Raw genomic sequence first — 20448 nt, forward strand, 5'->3', positions numbered from 1 at the left:
AATTAGTCTGTTCTCTATCTTTCAACTTGAACAAGGGCAGGGAAGGTTCTCATGCGCAGTCTCTCTACTTCAGCTCTGAGAACTGCGACTTCATTCGCCTGCGCCTTGGCTAGATCAACCAGCTTCCTTCTCTGTACAATTTCTTGGTATCTCTTTTCTCGCGCTACCTCCATGTTCTTGTCAGCTGAAATAAGCAACATTTTAGTGTCATACATACTTTGCGGATGCCGTAAACAGATGCTGAATGGTTGTTGCAGTGGCTCACTGACGTATTAGCAATATATTGCTTATTTAATATCACCTTGGATGAAAGTTTTCTATTTCAAGGTGGAAACCATTGTATACACAGGTTTTAGCCATTATGAAACTACAGCATTGTATCAAAAGTTTCATACTAGATCAAACTGGTGAAAGAGGCTTTTGATGAAGTAACAGTTCAAACTCGGAAAGGTACTGCTGAGGCAGCACTACAGGCAGATAACGATGCAAACTTCATAGATTACAAGCAGGATTGTCTGATGCAATCTATTGACTAACCAGGAAACCGACTACTGTTACTACATTGCCAGGCCTCCTAAGGAGTGTAAACAGAAATGGGAGTGTTATATATTTGAGTGACAGGAAACAGGCAATATACATGTACATACACAGACCATAGGATTGGACGAGACAATAATTTTATACTTACGCATGTTATTCACTATGCAATGAAATTAACAGTATTATAATTTTATACCTGTCTTACATCCAACAACAGTTTGATAAACCGCAGACAGGTGTCGGACATTTACAGTGATCATGGCTAAATACTCACATTTACACAACAGTTTTATATAAGACAAACTGCAATATGACTCAAGGCTAGAAGTGAGCAAATTGATATGATGCCATGTTATAAACACCAAATTTCCTTAATATGATATCAATGACAATTGACAGCAAGTCTCTGTCGCCTAGACAAGATAATGAGCCATGGCTATTGATAAGCTATACGTACTGCTGGCCTCGTGTATGTGCTGCCTTTCATTCACTGACACATTAAGCTCTTCGATCTCGTTGAGGAGAATCTTGTTTTCTAGCGACTTATCTTTAGAAGTGTGCTTCAGATCCAACAGAACTTTCTTTTTTGCCTCTACATTGGCCTCGTGGTGCTACAATAGTGAACTTCTATCGAACATGACCACAACTATGACAACTAGAAAATGACTGTCAACAAACTATTTGTTGTGCTGAATTTATGTATTGAGCCTGAAAAGTCTGGAAGAGATTTTGTCTGGTTAAATGCGCTTATAAACTCTACCACCTGACCATCTATAAGACATGTCATTTTTTTAGACATCTAAATTGAGCTAGGGCTTTGTTTTCGATAGTCGGAATAGTTTTGCCAACTTATGACTAAGTCAAATTATTGTTACTCCTTGATTGCACCCAATAAATTTTGACTATGCCCTAGCCTTCTTATCATAAGACATTACGGAGTAAATAACTCGTGCATAAAATCAACTCGCTTACCCGTTTCTGCATAGCAATTGTTTGTTCAAGAATGCTGACTTCTTGGCTAATCTTGGCATCATGGTCTTCCTCACTGAGGTAAGACTGAATCTCCCTCGTAACTTTCATCATGTTGATCACTCTCATCTTGCTCTTCAGGTCTTCTATCTTCATCAGGTTCTTCTTATGCTCCCACTCGAGCTGCACGATTCCTTTCCGGAAGTCTTTGCTCTCCATCATGCTAGCGATCTTGCTCTCCCCGAGTGTCTGGAAGTATTTGTCATGCATTAACTCATGCAAAACACCATCACCCGCTATAACTTTGTTGTAGTGGGTGATGGGTGTTTTAGTTCTTTTTGTAGTGATGGGTTACTACAATTTTGTTGTTGTGACTAAACATGCGCCTTGGCTAATATATAACAACAGCCTAGCGACACACCCCCATATGACACTATGATGATATCATGGAAGCAGCCGCGTCGCTCTCATTCGGTCATCATTCAGTGTCGCTGTTTGGAAACGAAAAACTCATGCAACCTGCCATCTTGGTGTCATAAAAATAGCCTTAGCGGCCAACAGCCTTGTTTCGTATGCAGACATATGCTTTGACATAAGGCATCGCGCAACCATCACTCTACTATATCGCCCTATGGAAGCATAATCTGCTTGTTTACCCAATGTACCTTCTCGGCACTGGTGTACCCAGGTGTCTCAACAATATCGCTATGTGGTAACTTAGTAATTAAAGGAAGGGATGGATTTGTCTTATCTTAGCAGTTTGCTCACTTTGATCTTTCCATTCAAGTCCTCTACAACACCTCTGTGTATGAGTACACTGTCCTTGTAGTTGTGGATGTAGGAGCCTGCATCAAGCTCTACCTGGCCCTGCTTCATCAATAACTGCACTTGTAAGTTTAGATGCTGCCTTTGTTTCAACTCACGCAGTCTATAATAAAATAAATAAATTGTTGCAATAACATAGCGAGCCTCATGTAATGACATATATAATGATGTACATGTATATAAGACAAATTATTAGATGATATAAAATACACAACAAATAGATATAAAATACTAAAGACCCTTATATGAGCATAGTTGCTTACTCATGGTCATCACATGCCTTTAAATGTTGCAACAGTTGTTATCATATGACAAACCAAGCAAACTTTGAACTCTCTTAGCGCAATGTTAAAACTATTTGGTACACCAGTACAATGTGGTTGAAGAGCATTTTAAACAGCAAAGTTCTAGCCGATATATAATTGTTTTGCAAGCTCTCTGTGTAATAAGCCTGGAGAGTTGAGCCTTTCCTGCTGCTCAAATTCTGAATATCATGGTGAATTTTGGATAGCAATAGTGGCCATATATGAGTGGAATAGCCATGCACTAGTGGAGTTATGTGCTAATGATCAAATACTAGCAACCATGTACTAGTGATCGTATACTAGTCGCAATGTACTCGTAACCTTGTAATAACAAACAGAAAACTAATATGTATATATTTAGTTAATCCTAAATGTTGTTTTTGATTAAATTTTCATACTTGATTAATTCTTGACCTAAATCTTCTATTTCTTCGGCAATTTTATAATCTTCGTCTTGTCTCTTCTGTTGGAAGGACATCATCTCAGCCATTATCAAAGCCTTCTGTCTTACCTGATAAACAGACCAGCCACTGAATCACCGTGACTAGGGCAACACAAGGATAGAAAAATTTTGAAAGGCGGGGTTTTCTTAATATATTTTAATCTAAAAATAAAATATAATTAAATGGTTCATTTCTTAAAATCATCCATAAGAATTTAAACTAATATCCCAAGAAGATGTAAAAAGCTGACTGAAGATTTAAATTTAACAGACTTCAGTGTTCTTGTGAAAATTCAGTTCATTCATTTTTCAAAAAGTAAAAAGTTTGAATAGCTACTATACAAAAAAGCCAACTCGTATGACAATCGCTTTCTAACTTATCGATGCCTTGTCTATTGGCTGAAGTAAGTATTTTTTAATGGAGAAGTCACAGATTGTTAAGTTTAAATTCAGATCATACGACTATCTTGAGTTCATATTTTAGAAATCTCTATTATCTCTGTTAGTTTGTGCTGCTCTAAAAGGTTGTTAGGACAGCATATACTAAAAGTTACATACAGCCATACATTTTAAAGAATGGATGCTGCTGGCAGTTCTTTTAGCTCGTATGATAGCAGCAACTCTTTAAACAATACAACACATATGTGCTCATCGGGTTTGATTATAGTCTTTGACATTTGATGCACACAAACAAATTTTTTTTTGAAACTAACAACATATTTTCAAAAAGAATGCAAAAGCTTCCTTTTTTAACCTGCTGTGTTTTATATTGTACATAGACATAGATTTAGCATTACTAATTGAAACCAATATGTAATCCAAACTATATGAAATAAATAGGAGGCACAAATCATTTTAAGTTGGCTGAAAATCTCACCAGCATCTCGCTGTCAATCTTAGATCGTCTGTAGTTGCAAAGTCGCTGCCACGCTGCATGGTCGACCCCTTCGGGAATGTTGATTGGCTTGTCAAGGTCAGTTAACGCAGACTCTAACACGTGTTTCTGCATCATACTCTGTCGGGCTGTGGATGGCCTTTCGGCGAAGGGATTGCCGCTGTTGGCGTCTAATATGGGAGTTTCACCCCTTGTGTGCAGCAACTTTGTAGCTCTGAAATACCGAGAGTAGGTAAGCAAGCACTAGTAATCCATGGGTGTAAATAAGAAAAAAGACTGATTAATTCAAAGCGGTGGACCTGAAGAACAAGACTTCTCAAGTTTTCTATCAAATGACAAATTTGCTATTAACAACGCAAAATTTCACATGTACAAATCAGCAACGATGAAGATATAACGAAACAGAGTTTATTATGAATGTTGCTGTGATGACGGCATACCTAGGACGTTTCCTAAAAAGTTTATATAGAAGCTCATTTTGCAAGGCAGGGAGATCACCGAATTCTCTTTTGAAGCCCTTGTCCATCACTTTATCTTCAGCTACGAGAATGTCGTAACCCTCCTTAAAGTTATCCACATTCTTCCTGGCCACTATGTATGCCTCGGCAGCGAGTTGCTAAAATATTTACACGTTGTTAAGAGGTGATCCTATGACAGGATCACTTGTAATACCAGTAGTTACTACAGGTGATCTGCACCAGTAACCTGAGCAGGACAGTGTAGTAACCAGCTGCACTTGCCCCGAGTTGTTTTACAAATGACCAGCAATTCCAGCCACGTAACTAACTGTAACTTATATATAATGACATTATAACATATAACTGTATTCTACAAAACATTTTTAGCAGAAAACTGGTAAGTTAAAATAAAGCTTTTACATGTACATGGTGTAAAAAAATACTAATCGTGTTAGTCATCCATTGATGCACAAACCGATGCCTACTGACAAATTTTGAAAACAAGGACCTCTTCATCACTAATCAAATGGTTATTAATGAGATTTTAATTTGAGGCTAAATTTGGCATCATCTAAGCCAACGATAATAATACAAATTGGCACTAGAAGAACACCTACACAAACTGGTGTTATAGGCTTACCTTGAGTTGCTTCTTGTGCTCGATTGAGGCGACTAGTTGTCTCTCGGTTGTCTCTAGTGACTCCTCGAACATGAGGCCCCATTGAAGGCGCAGGATCTTCAACTCCTCCTGACAGATGACCATCTCAACTTTGAGTTTCTTTGTGAAGAGGCTTTTAAGGACTTCATTAAATCCTTGCTCAGCATCACTTAAGAACTGCTGCAGCTTCTTCAGCTCAGCTTCCAGTTGCTACGGTTGGCGAAAAAATATAACACAATGCATAGACACGGGGCTTGTATCAGAAATTTAAGGTCAAATATATGATAACCGTCTAGGGACTGTCAAACAGATCAGACACAAACTTTCACTAGGAAGTCCTCAAAATAGACTTAATTTTGCAGGTGATGGTATTGGCCTCTTTCTGTTCAATAATTTTATTAAAATTTGCGGGTTTTTGCTTAAGAGCTTATCTGAACCACAATAACTCAACTAATTGACAAACATCTTTACACCGTCCAGCAAAATGGCTCATAACAAACCAAATTACTGCTACAAAAATTGTTCTCATAACACGGGTGGCTACCACAGGTGCTCGCACTTATATATAAATATTTGAGCACGCAGAGTGATTGGATCACTCCATTTAAGAGCTTGACGTTCAACTAATAAGCATGATGTAGAGTCGCTAGCCAAAAAAAAGAGCGCAACGCCTCACAACCCATTTTATTTTGTCAAACCAGACGCCGGTTAAAACTCATCCATCTGATGGGTGTATTATATTGTTATATTATTATATTGTATTATTTGTTACTAAATACTCCGCCATAATTTATTTACTTCTGTGAAACAAACATACAAAACTGAGTACAAAGATGTGATATCGATTATTGCACTAAAAAGGTTCCAATAGTTCCGGTCAAGGGTTGTCTCACCTTGCGATACTTTTCTCTTTCCTCTTGCAATTCTTTGACCTTTCTCTCATACTCTTTGTGCTGTTTGTTCTCCTCCTCTCCCCAGTCATCCTGCTCTTTACTGATCATAAAGTTGGGTATCGGCACGTCTTTCTTTAACTCGTCTTCCTTCTTTATCTCCAAGACTCCTCCCATCATTTGATCAAGAGCTCGCTCACGGGCGTTGTCACCCTGTTCACGTCGACGTCGTTCTTCCTCCGCCTTCTCAAACTCTTCTTTAGCTTTCTTTTGCTCCGGAGTGAGATACTTTTCCACTGTCACCTAGCAAAGTATTATATTACTCATGTGTAACGCATTGTGTACACTCACTCTTGCATCTTCACTAACAAACCCAGATTGTGCCTGACACTCCACTAGATACAAACCAGTGCGTTACTATTTTATGTTCGAAAAAAAATTGTTGTGACATTAGCAAGTCAGCAGCTAAATTTTTTAATTTCTCCCAAAACATGTAATAAAAACAAGATGACAAATTCTTCTGGAATTCTAAGCCGTAATATTTTCTAAACTCCTTTTAAAAAGCTGGCTGATGCTGTCAGCAAAGGAGAAAATGATCTTAAAATTTATAATTTTTTTATGTATCATATTAAAAATTAGTCTAGTTGAAAATAATATTGCTTTTTTAATGAGACACGCCATGATTGTACTAAAGAAAAGGAATTCTCTGTGATCTGATTAGATCAATATATCAGCAATGTTTAACCAGCATCTCTGTTGATATCCAATCAACAGCAAATATCTTTGGTGAAACCTTTATATTGCATATTGGTTATTGTTGCACGATAGACATAGATATTCAAACTTGAAATAAATATCTGTATGTCAATTTTAGAAATCTAATCTTTAAAAATTACCATTTACCACGAATAGTCTAGCAGTCCTGCAACTGGCCGTATCTATTCATATTTAAACCACTAATCAGAAAGCCGGTTTGTGAGTCAGAGGGGGCGGGTCAGTGTACAGCCTACCTCACTGTCATCAACGGTGAGCAGAAGCTCTGGCTTCTCTTTGGTACTGGTTGGATAGACCTTCACACTTTCCATCATGTTCAAGTCAGCATAGATCTTTGCTATTCTCTTGTTCTTATCCTTAATCTGCGAAAGAAATAATGATTTCAAATGACAAACATTAAATAGATTCTCAGCAGAAATCTTTTAAAAATGATAATAATAACAGCTAAGAATGTTCTGATTGACTAGCTGTAAAATAGCTCAATTACCTTTAAAAGCTTTGTCAGCTTACTAGACCCCCCTCTTAGGTACCAAAGTGTCTTACAAAAGTGTCATAAAACTCATGCTTAAATACACTGATCATACCTGAGAAACAAAACTGATCAGAGAAGCACTACTATTAGAGAAAACTACGAGATGCAACACAAAGAACTGGAGCTAATAAATTCTAGGAACAGCAAAGCTAGATCACGGTACAAAGCTGCCAGGTTGAACATTGTTTTTGTTTTAAACCGACAAGAGTAGCTTCTAGCAGCAGTCTCTTCAAATAAAGAATAGTGGATCACATTTACTGTAATGTCTTGAATTTTTACGAAAAAGGCTTTAGCTACCTTAGAGAGTTCCATTTCCTTCTTCTTGAGCACCTCATCAAACTCCTTGTTGAAAGTTGCCTTGATACGATAGATAGCATCATTCAGCAGAATGATCTGTGTGACCTTCTGCTCCCTGCTGTACAGCTCAAACTGGTTATAGAACAAGTCACTTTTCCCTCCAAAGACTGAGCCCATTGAGCCAGTTACAGACGGCGCTTCTACCTCTCCATCTTCTTCATCCCCGTCATCATCTGCCGCCAGCTATAATGCATGCAATACAACTACACTGTAGAAATTTCAATATAAAAACACCACAAAATAAAGGCTTTTCATTTATTGCCTGCTAACAGGATGGTAATAGGTTGTTTAATTCTTTGAAAGCCCTAGAATAAGCGAGTACGAAGAAGATAAACGTGGAAGGACATACTATAGCCTGAGAGGGTTTGGGAATAGGAATCTCAACCATGTCCGCTCTAGCCTTAGCTTCCGCCATTTCTATTCTCCGTGTAGCCATAGCCCGAGAAAGCTCATCTAGGGTGGCTTGGGTTCTTTTCTGGGTCGGATAGTTCTGTACCTCCAGAGGGATGTCAAACCCCTGAAATACAATTTTCACAGTTCAACTTTAAGATTAACATCGCAGAAAATGTGAACTGGAAAATTTGGTTTTCAGAATCATCAATGTGGTGGAATCATTTCTTTTAGTTAACTTGGAAGAAATTGACTAAAATCATTACCTCGATACTACGACCTTTGACCTCCATTGAGTCCCAACACTCTTGTTTGATAAGGTAAGTAAGGTACTGTTTAGCGAGGTTTTCAAACTCCATAGCATCTCGGATCTACAATCGAACAAAGACAACGCTTATTATTTTCACGCACACTCACATGTTCACAGGTACATGGTCACACAGTCACACGCACGCACACACACACTCACATAATCGAGGTTCTCTACATCAATATGTTTTTCTTTAACAAAATACAAGTGTGAAGCCTACCCATGGACTTTTTTGCTCTTGAACTCTGAGAGCCTGACCTCTTTTAAGGCCGTATTCAGCATATTCAACCATGCATGTACATTGTGTGTCACAATGTTGACAACCGCCGAGTTTTAATAAAGAAAATTGATGCAGTTCTGAGTCACTGCATGAGTTCATATATTGTGTTCTACTAGTCTTGCAACTACTACTAACTGGTACTACTAACTGGTACTACTAGCCGGTGCTACTAAATGGTACTACTAAATGGTACTACTAACAGGTACTACTAACTGGTACTACTAACTGGTACTACTAACTGGCACTACTAACTGGCACTACTAACTGGTACTACTAATTGGTACTACTAAATAACACTACTAACTGGTACTACTAACTGGTGCTACTAAATAATACTACTAACTGGTACTACTAACTGATACTACTAACTGGGACTTACCAATTGGTAACTATTAACTAGTAGCCTCTAATTAGTACTTACTACGGTACTACCTAGTATCTACCAACTAGTATATACTCCTAACTAGCACTCCTGATTAGTACTACTAACAAACACATACTAACTATAGCACTAACTAACTAACTAGTAAATGCCAACTAGCACCTACTAAGGCGTATTACTAACCAGTACCTACTAACTAGTTATAACTAATACGCATGTAACAGATATTTTTGCGTCTATTTTTACAGGTAGATGGCGCTAGTATGCAAAACCTACTCTGTTGACTTCAGCATCTCCAACCGTCTGCAATCTCTGCTGCTCATCGATGTCGAGATCAAAGTCATGATGTTGTAGACGCTCTATCTCTGGAACTGACTTATTTTTTTCCATCAAATCCAGCAGCTGTAGGAAACGATAATTACTTCCTATCATCATGTGTACTTAAAAGTTATAGCGAACTTTACAAACAGTGATAAAATGCTACCATAGTGACAAATGAAGCAAGTATGTGTACTACTGGTACAAAGTCAACTGTAACATTTTAAATAGAGGATGACTACATTAAAAGGCGACTAGAGATTTAGGTCGCTAAAGATCTAGGTCACTAGAGATATAAGTCACTAGAGATATAGGTCATTAGAGATAAAGGTCATTAGAAATAAAGGTCATTAGAGACATAGGTCACTAAAGATATAGGTCACTAGAAGTAGAGGTTACTAGATATATAGGTGACTACAGATATAGTTCACTAGAGATATAGGTCAGCAGATATAAATGTCCTGAGCATAAGTAAACATAAGATATTAGAAAACCTTTTCAATGCGTGTGTAAAAGTAAACTATTATAATGTATGTTTTTAACCCATTTATGGGTAGTTTGCAGTGATTTATTTTCTGAACAGATACACACAGAAGGTGCAATATTAGGGTTCACTTCCTGTGCAATTGTAAAACTAAGACTATATGGTTAGAGGGCTTATGGTTGACAGTTGTTAAATGTTAGACTGAAGTTCAATTACCTTTAACTGATCTTTATAAGTGATAGCCATCGACCAGCTTTTAGGCTGAATAAAGTTTATCTTACCCTAAGCAGTAGTCTGAATAAATTTATTCACTAAAATAAGCCCTCAGAAAAACTCCTGCAGGTAGAATACTTTGAAGTAATACATATTTAATTTGTCCCAGCATTTGAGAAATGTGAATAATCTTACTTTCCTCACACAAAAGGATTGAATTATAGTGTCTAGTGTTTTCTCACAATGAGATTTAATGCATAGTAAGGTATTCATAGTATGGGTACAGCGAGGGCCGAATGAATGCACAGACAATATTTAATTTATAGTGGTTCACATTAATCAGATTTTTTTCTAGTGTTTTCTATTGGTTAAACTGCCTTATAGTTTTTCCCATTGGTCAACTTTCTTTATAGTGGTTCTATTGGTTGAACTTCCTTCAAGTGTCTCTTATTCTTTATGTCTTTATAGAGTTTTCTATCGGCCATAATTTTCTCTTAGTATTTTTATTGGCTGTATATTCATCTTACCTTTCTACGAACGACTCTGATCTCATATCTAAGATCTTTCTTTGTCTCAGCATACTGCTTATCCTCTTCAGTGTGAGCGAGGAGCTCTCGTGCCTCCAACCAAGTTGTGTCAGCTTTAGGCAATGGAGTCGGTGTGCTATATATCTCATCATTATTAATTGCCTTCTCAATACTGGACATCTTTGACTAAAGAATACCCATAATCCAACTAGTTAAAGCTGTATATGTACGAACAAGACTGTTAGTAAAGCTGCTTGCAACTGTAGCTGATAAGAAATTACGCTAAAGGCTAAATCATAGATGAAATTTTTTCATGGTGTGTTCACCTATAGGTGGAAACAGGGGTAAGTGATCTAAAAGTTAGGTAAACTTTTTGGATCGCCTATTTGCCAAAAAATCTAATGAAGACGGTAGAGGTATTCTGTGTAGCTTTATTACCTACAAATCTGAGGCAAGCCCAAATTTGGTGCCATGCTAAACTGAAAGTCTGTGCACCAAAAAGAAAAAAATTGTGACAGTATTGTCTAGCAATTTGAAAAAGAATTAAATGGAAGCGAGTGAGAAGAGATAGCGTCTAAAGACATATACGTAACAAAGTAACCATCAGATGCTATCAGCATGCATAAAATAGATAAAATGTGTGAGAGAAGAAAATTAGGCGTGACAACAGAAAGTGATCAAGATATCTGATTCTTGAAAACCTTCAAATGATGAATAATAGGTCTATAAATAGTGTTGATTATAACTACCTGTTCATCAGGCTCAGGGGAAGGCGACTCCTTAAGCATAAACAAATATTTAGTTGTAGCGTAGCGAGTTGAACAATATGAGAAGTCAAATTGTTCTCATAGGAGAAACTATTTGACTAATTATGAAAAATTGAACTGTAGATTATTGACAATGCATGTTAAGTGAGTACATGTGAGTCTACACCTGCCGGTTATCATCTAAGTTGGTTAAATTTCAACAAGGTTAGTTTAATCACAGCAAAGCCAGCAGTTACAAATACTGTAACACTCTTTGCTAAATGGTAACAGAAAGTTGACTGTACACTACCTAATACGAAGTGGCTTCCAGTAAACTATCCGAGTACCATTGAGCAACAAAGATAGGATAACTCACATGTTTAAGCTCTAAGCTACTTTTGCTAGGCTCAGGTCCCCATTCTGACATAGCCTTGACCGCATCCCTTTCTTGAAGAATAATCTGTCCCAAAGAGCTCTGGTAGTGCTTAGCTACCGCAAGAGCATTTTGTCCCTTGGATTCACCATTGGAAGTGAAGCTGCAAAACAGATTGCATAAAAATATAACACTAATAATATAATAATAATAATATAATAATAATGCAATGAAATGAAAACATTGTGAATGTGCTGATTATAATCTGTCTTGCTGAAAGCATGAACAACTCAAAGCATACAAAACACACATACACGCGCATACACGCGCATACGCATACACGCGCATACACGCGCATACGCATACACGCGCATACGCATACACGCGCATACGCATACACGCGCATGCGCACGCATGGGCACACGAATGCTTGCACACATATACATGGACGCACACATGCATGCATGCACACATGCACACATGCACACACATGAGCCTTTTAATAATATTCAGATATTTTCAAATTTTTTTTATAAATTAGGTATGGTGATGTTAATGCATTAAAATCTATTGAACACTACATTCAGGCTTTTAAAAATAACTAACATAATGCTGCCACAATAACTCATGAAATAGTTTCCAAGTTTTAAAATGCTCTGCACAAACACCGATATGTTTACTTACTTCCATGAGTAACAGGTGAGGATTCCATCATCCCTGCCCGTAGTGAGGATATGCTGCGAACCTGCAGACCAGCAGAGAGTCTTCACTCCTCCGTGTCTGTAGTCATGTGGGTGGGATTCAACAAATTGTCCCTATGAAGGGTAAAACAGACACAGTTTTATCTTGTGACCCAAAAGCATTAAAAAACTGATATATTAATAAATAGAAACTCTGTAAGCCATTAAAATACAACTAAGCATGAACATTTCTTTTTCTAATTTTTTAACTAATAATTGCGATTGATAAAACTATGTTATTAGTCAGGGTCAGGGTTAACTAAACAATACGAAGTATCGTATGCTGACATTTACTCTGACAATACGCTGACATCTCGTAAGTCAGCATCACAGGGATACATCATTTGAAACCTTACAAAGTTGTCTTCTCAATGCTGAACCAAAATTCTTGAAACAAAGTTTGCTAGCGATAAACAAATGATGTAAGCAAACACACAATTATGGTGGTTCTAGGCATAAAATGCTGTAACACCTAGCCAAAGAATAACTCACTCCACGCCTTAGCCTCACGATAACTGTTATATGACATGAAACAAAAATTACGAAGTTGTGAAGTTAAGAAGCAATGTTACGGCACAAGTTGATGGCTTTTACCTGCTCCTGGAACAAAACAAACAAATAATCATTATCAATGTTGCGCCTATCAATAGTATTATAGAAGCACAAGGAATTGTGTCCTCTTGTGAAATTGAGAAAATCTGCTATTTACATTGCATGCATGATGTGTGGCAAACATTTTAAAACTGGAATCATCTGATGATGAGAGGGTGATGCATAAGCCAATATAAACTTAATCAAACTAGCTTGACCGTTCAATTAGTAATAAAAGGAAGTGGCAGCAACTACAAACTTGGCTGCCAGACAACAACAATATTGGATGACAAACGGCTAAAACAAAATACATTTCCTTGTAGTCATGCATTACTATCTCAGCCTATAAAGTGTAATGCTAACTCTCTTACAAATGCCTTATCAAAAATCAGATACGAACAGCTTTCAAATTTGATATACATGTCCAACTAATGTATATTTTAATAGTCATCTATGAACTCATTAAGGATTTTACAAACTGCTTCCAAATACTTTTTGTCTTTTCAATTTTTTAACCAACATTCTGTGCAACTTCACTGAGAGAACCACTTACTTACCCCTACTGCTAGTGTCCTGACTTGGAGTTTACCGTCATTAGCAATAGAAGCCAGCCATTTACCATGAGGTGAAACCAGCAACTTTCCACCTGGCAGCTGATGAGCCTCAGCCTCCATCTCTGGCAGCAGAAAAGAATCCTTGCTGTTTGCCTGCAGCACAACAGCGTATAATAACAGAAAGGCAGACAAAACTTGACACTTAACTAAGTTAAAAACTTGTTGCCACTTAAGCACATCAGTATTTCTTTTAACTTTCACATTTTAATCGAGCAGCCACTTCTCTTAAAAAACAGTACTTTCTTTGTCGTTAACTTTTCAAACAAACGGTGACGCCTTCAACTACTCAAACAAACATTACCTTCTTTGGCTTTTCTTTAGGCACAAGAATCTTTTGAAGTTTCTTGCTGTCTTGTGCGAGAGAGTAGAGAGTGTTTGTGTCAGTGAGGCAAGCTCCGTAGGAAGGCGATGCGTAATTAAATACTATTTTGTTTATAGCCTCATCTTCAATATCAGCTTTAAGGGACGAGTAGTAGGACTCCACAGCTACATCATAGCAAGCAATCAACCAATAAGGCTAATTTATGCATGTAACATATACGTGTTCCAGCTTTAGTAATATATGTACTGATTAATCAACAGAGTTTGGCTCGCAGCAACAAAAAGAAAAAAATATAATTAAAAGATAAAAGCAATAAAAACATGACATTCATTTCGTGTTAAACCTTATTAAGTACAAGAGTTATCTTCTCATGCATTCGTCTTGAGGGATTACATTCTTTTCATTTATAACAGTATGAAAGTTGTCTTCTCTATAAATATATAGAGGGGAGACAAATGCTATATTAGAACTCACAAGAGATGACTTCTGGGGTCAGTTGGAAGGTAGTACATTTGTTAGCACCGTGGGTGACGTCTCCTGTGTTGTTAGATGAGACAACCACATGTATTACCTTTGTCTCCTCTACTTGGTGTGTTGTTATCGTTTCTACAGCTCCTTCAACTTCTACAGATCGTAAGAGACAGGTAAGAAAAATCACATAAAAATTTCTCTTTATTAATAACCTTAAGAAATGATTCACAGGAGTTTTGTCTTACCAAGTTTCAGTCAGCAGTTTAACTTGATCAGTATTGAGATGTCGTACTATGGTTTATTAGCCTTGGAACTGCCTTGAATTAGAGGTTGAGGTATCTTTTGTTTGTTTGTTTTATTTATGTCCAATATTATCCTCTGAGAACGGAAGTAGTAGTTTTACTAGTGCATTTTGACTAGAAGCTACGTATCTGTTAAAAACTTACTAGTGTAACAGAGCATCTTAAATTCCTGGCTTGCATATCCAGACATGATGATGACATCACCGTCAGCAGAACCCATCAGAACGAGAGAGCCATCATAAGTGTAACTGCAAAAGTTGACAATCAACACATGTTAGAGCCCAACCACTGATACATTAGATTCTATGTGCAACTATTAGACATGACAGTGTTTGTATTATACAATATTTAGCAATTTAACTAATAGGCTTTAGTCACTATGAGTAGCTAAGCGATCCAAGATGCTGCACACATACATGTATGTCCAACCGTATTCACTCAAATGTAATACTTGTTCGCAATAGTTTAAACTACCTTTGTCAATTTTACAACCAGCTCTCATATAGGACGTGATATACATGACAACAGAATACACAGAGCAGTTCTCCATATCCAAGAATGAAATAAAAATTATTTGTCATATTCATAACAGACACGCTAAGATGACTTACGCAAGCCTTGTGACCCAAGAGTTGTATGCCCTTGTTTGATGAATTATCCTCCCTTGTTCAGGGTCAGAAAGGTCAATGACTAAGAGGAAGCCTGAAACGGTGCCTGCGATGATGATCGGCGCAACAGGACTGGCTGCCAGCGCGGTTGCTTCGATGCCGAGGCTCATGGATCCGACAAGCTTACCATCTGAGAGTGACCAGATTTGAACCTCTCCGTTTTCTCGCACCGTCTGTAACAGATTGAGTAGTGACCTCTTCAATGACATTGAGCTCAAAATTCAAATAACATCTGACAATATTTAAGTCAATCATCATTATAAACATTAAATACTCTACATTCTGAATAAAACTTCTTGAAATACAACAAAAACAAGAAAGGAATAACTAAATCATTTCAAATTCCAGTACTAGTATATATGCATATTCGGCGGTATATATGCATATTCGGCAGTAATTGAATGCGCCACACAAAAGACAAGGGAAATTAAGCTAATCTATCTGTCTTTGCACGATTCAGAATATAAAAAGTTTCTTCACAATTTTGCAACATTCTTAAGTTCAGTTTTCTTTGTGTTATTTATTTAGCTAGATTTGCAGTTTGAATTGCTGTTTATAACATATTTATGATCAAATACTAAAATAAATATAAAATACACATGGTGAGGACTGGTATTTTGCTGAAGCAAATTTATGGAGAACAGCGTAATTAGATATTACATGTAATAACTGCAACAAGATACTTTAATACTTTGTTATAGATATGTTATAATTACATACAAATAACTGCAGTGACCTTAACAGCGACCTTAGCATTGTCCTTAGTAGTGAATTTTAGGTTCACATCGCAACCAGCTAGCATACCATCCACTTATGGTGCTGTCTATCAAACCCTCTACATGTGATGCGCTAGACAGTACCACCTACACATGATACGCTATACAGTATCATCCACATATCTGAATGGACTATTCTAAAGAAATAAACTCTTCCATGGAGGTCTTTCAAATACCATATACCATACCAGATACCATACACCATACCATACACCATACCAGGTACCATACACCTTACCAGGTACCATACCAGATACCATACCACATACCATACCAGATACCATATCAAATACCATATACCATACACCATACCATACACCATACCAGATACCATACCAGATACCATATACCTTACCAGATACCATACCACATACTATACCAGACACCATATACCACACCAGATACCATACCATATACCATATCATAACAAATTTACTGATCCAATCAGCAGATTAAATATGCAATTATTTAGCGCTCACTCACCACAGCAAGTTCTAGCCCAGGAGCCAGGCTCTGCACACCCACGAAATTGCCGCTATGCTCGTTCATAACAAGATGGGCAGCCCCTGGAGCGTTAATATCATAGGTGTACATGCAGCCTTTATCACTACCGATGTTCAAATGTGACCAGTTTGTAGAGAAATCAAGTGAAGTTATGCTGACTCCAATATCATAGGAGTCGAGTAACTTGATGCTGTCATTGGTAATGTCAACACATCTCAGTTGCCCGTCCTACAGAAATAAAGATATGCAAAGTCACAGTATCTGACATTATAAATTTTGAAGGGCGCAATGTTTACGGATTGTGATATGAAAAACTGTATCTTTGAGCAAATCTTTACTATAATAAGAGCTGTGTCCATCCGTCTGTTCGCAGACATTATAAGAGAGTTATGAAAAAAGATCACCTCACGTGAAAATCGAACTCGGGTATTTGGATTTGAAGCCAAGCAATCTACCACTGCACTGCACTACTTGATCATCTTTCCACATCTATGAATATTTGTGCACATACTTACTACACTTGATAATTTCTCATGGCAGACGGACTGCCAGCGTACTAGCCTTTACTATACTAAGGGCCGTGTTCGTCTGTCTGAAGCCACGCTTGGAGGTTAGAAAAAAATGCATTGCATGGGAATCAAACTCTGATACTCAGTTTTGTAGCCGGGCACACTATCATCTGCACCACTCCCCCCACCTTGCTGCGCTTCGCAATCATTGTGCACCTACTTATTACACGTGATGATCCTCATGGCACATGGACTGCCAGCGTACTAGTGTACACGAAAACCAACATTTGCACTCCCAAAAGCTTATGCAAAAAGTCAACAAGAGATAAACACACTTACGTTTCCTCCTATATATAGGCCATGCTTATGCAAGGCCATGCAGTTGATGGCACCCTGACCTAAAGGAGAAGTTGAATTGGGAGGCATAGCCTCAGCTTCCTCCTCCATAATAGACATTTCTTTGGACAGCAAAGATGTGCCCCTAAGAAGGGTTGCGTCTCTGGCCAGTTGGGTTACATTATGCGTAGTCGGAGCAAATATGAGCTTCAGAAGTCCAGACTCAGCGTCATACTGCAACATGCAATCCCCAAATAGTGTCTCTACCATTTTACTTTACCTCAGATCATTATCATTCAAACAAATACTTGTAAACTTTCAGGTTTTGTCAGTCTTCACTCAATCTCACCCTCAAAAGCTGTCCATGTTCGCAGCCAATAAGCAGGTCTCCTGCTGGAGTCCAGGCTTGAGAAATTGGAGAACACTTCATGCGAGAATCATAATAATCTTCAAACTGCTCAGCCTCAGGCTCCATGAGCCCAGCAATTGCGGAGGGGGTGAGGTCGAGTTCAAGCCTGTGCATGGCCAATGTGTCATGGCGGTTAGAAGCACTATCATCGATGTGCTCCTTTGACTTCTCACCAACAAACATCTTCACATTCCTGCGGGCATATTTTAGGCTAGAAACAAGCTGACCAAAAAGTGATATTTAATACCACAGAGTTCAGATTTTTTACTGTTGCAGACCATAGTTCAGTAGCGCAGCTGATCAGTGGCTAGTAGTACAACTAGTCGGAGTCTAGTAACTCAGTTCATGACAAACCAGTAGTTTAGGTAGTCTAATAGCATAGCTAATCAGAGACTAGCAAGGTAGCTATACTGAAACTGCTAGTATTTCAGCTAGTCAAAGTCCAGTAGAACAGTTGGTTTGATTCTACATAATAAGTAAATCTGCCTACCAGATAGAACTGACTTATCATGAATGACAAGAGCAGTACCTGATCATAAACACTTTGTTGGGTAGTGGCACAGAATTTTAACATTATTCCAATTTACCATTAGAATAATGTTGTCACCAGCAGTCTATATGCCAAACAGTTATTTTAAATTAGCATTTCAATATTGAAACTGGCTTGACTAGCTATTATTATTAATGCATAACCAGCACAATAAAAATCTTTCCCAATCTTTTTTTGTGAATAATCTGACTTTAATATTTTTCTTTTTAAAGATTTCGTATTACGACAACAACAAAAAGTTATATAGGAGCAAGTGTAGCACAAACCTTGACATAGCGTTAAACTTTAGGTCGCTTTGTTCGATAGTACAAAGAGTGATGCTACTCTCTTTAAAAAGACTGATTTGTCTCCAATTGGCTGGATTCACTAACACACTTTTCACAAGCTCTTCTGCCAAAGGCACTGTCAGCAGCGCTTCTCCTTTGATGTAGTTCCTACATATATTGACACATTTAACCATTAGCCACAGAACATCTGTATGAGTATATACGTTACGTAGCCTATAGGAGTGAATTATGACTCACCATAAGGTCAGCTTAAAATCAGGTACTCCTGAAACGGTCACTAGGAAGTCACTTGTTGAGAATGCAATCTGTGTGTATTCAAGTTCTGCTCCATCTAAAATTGTTTAACATAATCTCATTGTGAGTAAAACAAAAATACTGCAAAATACCTGAATTGAAAATTTGTTAGTTTATTATTGTAATTTCAAAGTTAGCTGCAAATTTCAAATTGCACCAAAGCAAACCTAATGCAGAAATCCCTTTCGAGATATAAAAAGATTTCAATATACTGACAAGCACATATCCGAACACACATTAAGTTTCATCCAAATACTGATGAGCCTTTCGTGTATCTTTATTGTAAAGCTTTTTAATGTTTGTATGATTGGTTTGACCGATCTTACCTTTGAGCTCTGATACCAGCTTCATGTCAGGATAATTAAAAACAAACACTTTTGGATTAAGACATAACTCCGCAAATGCAAACATCTTGTTCAAAGGGTGAACATCCAGTCCTGTGATTCCTTCACCCGGGCTTGTAAACACCACAGAGTTTCCATCTTCCTTCATGAAGTTAACATTGTTGCCACATACGTAAGCAATCGTGTTTTTGTCAATATATCTAGCTCTCTTTCCATTGTATCCTTTAACCCACCTTCATAAAACACATATTATTATCCATATTACTTATGCTTACATTCGATACTTATACTGAATGCACGTGCTCTGTATTCATCATCACCTTGCATATTACCGAGTTTGAGATAAAATGGTTTTTAATATCAAAGCAATACACTAAACATGCAGAAGTGTGTGTGTATACCTCAACTCAGGTTTTCCAATCGACTCCATTTTAATTAAGCTGATCGGTGCATAAAACGACCATCTATTCTCAGTATAAAAAGGCAATATATAATAGCAACTTATTAACGCGAGCGCTTGAATGGAGGATGTGTTCTTGTTGTCCTGGAGATCACGCATGGGGCGTGATCAAAATAACTTCGTAACCTAAAAACCTTAATATTTCCAGCATATTTTGGCAGTTGATAACGATAAACCCGACAATGTTAACATTTCAACTCGACAACACTTTTTGTAGAAACTATTCATAGGTCAAGGTCGCAAATTTAGTTGCTCAAACTGCCAATCCGACAGAATTATTACGAATTCAGCTGCTACTACTACCTTAATTGACGCAATAAAAGATTTTAATATTAAAAATACCAGGCTTGTTAAAAAGTTTTTGAATTTTTCACTAGTATTATAAGCTCATATTATACATAAATACACAAAACAAACAAACTTTTGTTCACTTAAAAGATTGAATAACGGTCGTTATCAAGTAGTTTTTATATACTCTTGGTGTCTTTCTAGTTTTTATCTTGCTCATTGATTTGATTAATTATCTATTTGCTGTGTTAGTCAATTGGGTTACATTAATGGCTTGCTCTAGTTTCACACGCTGATTGCTCGAACAAACTAAAA

The 20448-nt window shown here is 37.4% G+C and overlaps 1 protein-coding gene across 1 annotated transcript; it reads right to left on the minus strand.

The window, feature by feature from the left end:
• Positions 1–3: 3 nt before the first annotated feature.
• LOC137385529 (cilia- and flagella-associated protein 43-like) lies at positions 4–19881 on the minus strand. Its single transcript, XM_068072006.1, has 31 exons — positions 19787–19881; positions 19368–19618; positions 18985–19078; positions 18727–18894; positions 17851–18103; positions 17505–17735; positions 16636–16884; positions 15407–15549; positions 14853–14953; positions 14410–14559; positions 13915–14099; positions 13557–13706; positions 12353–12483; positions 11654–11831; positions 11299–11325; positions 10550–10735; positions 9284–9409; positions 8302–8406; positions 8001–8162; positions 7586–7789; positions 6993–7118; positions 5986–6285; positions 5075–5302; positions 4417–4592; positions 3959–4190; positions 3038–3150; positions 2278–2437; positions 1513–1758; positions 998–1151; positions 689–700; positions 4–184 (listed from the first exon to the last, which is right to left on the minus strand). Exons 1-31 carry the CDS (start codon positions 19813–19815, stop codon positions 15–17), a joined length of 5040 nt encoding a protein of 1679 aa, XP_067928107.1. The 5' UTR covers positions 19816–19881; the 3' UTR covers positions 4–14.
• Positions 19882–20448: the final 567 nt, after the last annotated feature.

This window comes from Watersipora subatra, chromosome 1, assembly GCF_963576615.1.
Source record: "Watersipora subatra chromosome 1, tzWatSuba1.1, whole genome shotgun sequence".
Lineage (NCBI taxonomy): Eukaryota > Metazoa > Bryozoa > Gymnolaemata > Cheilostomatida > Watersiporidae > Watersipora > Watersipora subatra.

Coding starts and splice junctions, on each gene's coding strand:
- LOC137385529 (XM_068072006.1), bottom strand. CDS start 19,815: ATGGAGTCGATTGGAAAACCTGAGTTGAG. Junction 18,895..18,984: donor GATTTTAAGCTGACCTTATG/GTGAGTCATAAT, acceptor CAATATATGTAG/GAACTACATCAAAGGAGAAG. Junction 7,790..8,000: donor CTATTCCCAAACCCTCTCAG/GCTATAGTATGT, acceptor GAAGATGGAGAG/GTAGAAGCGCCGTCTGTAAC.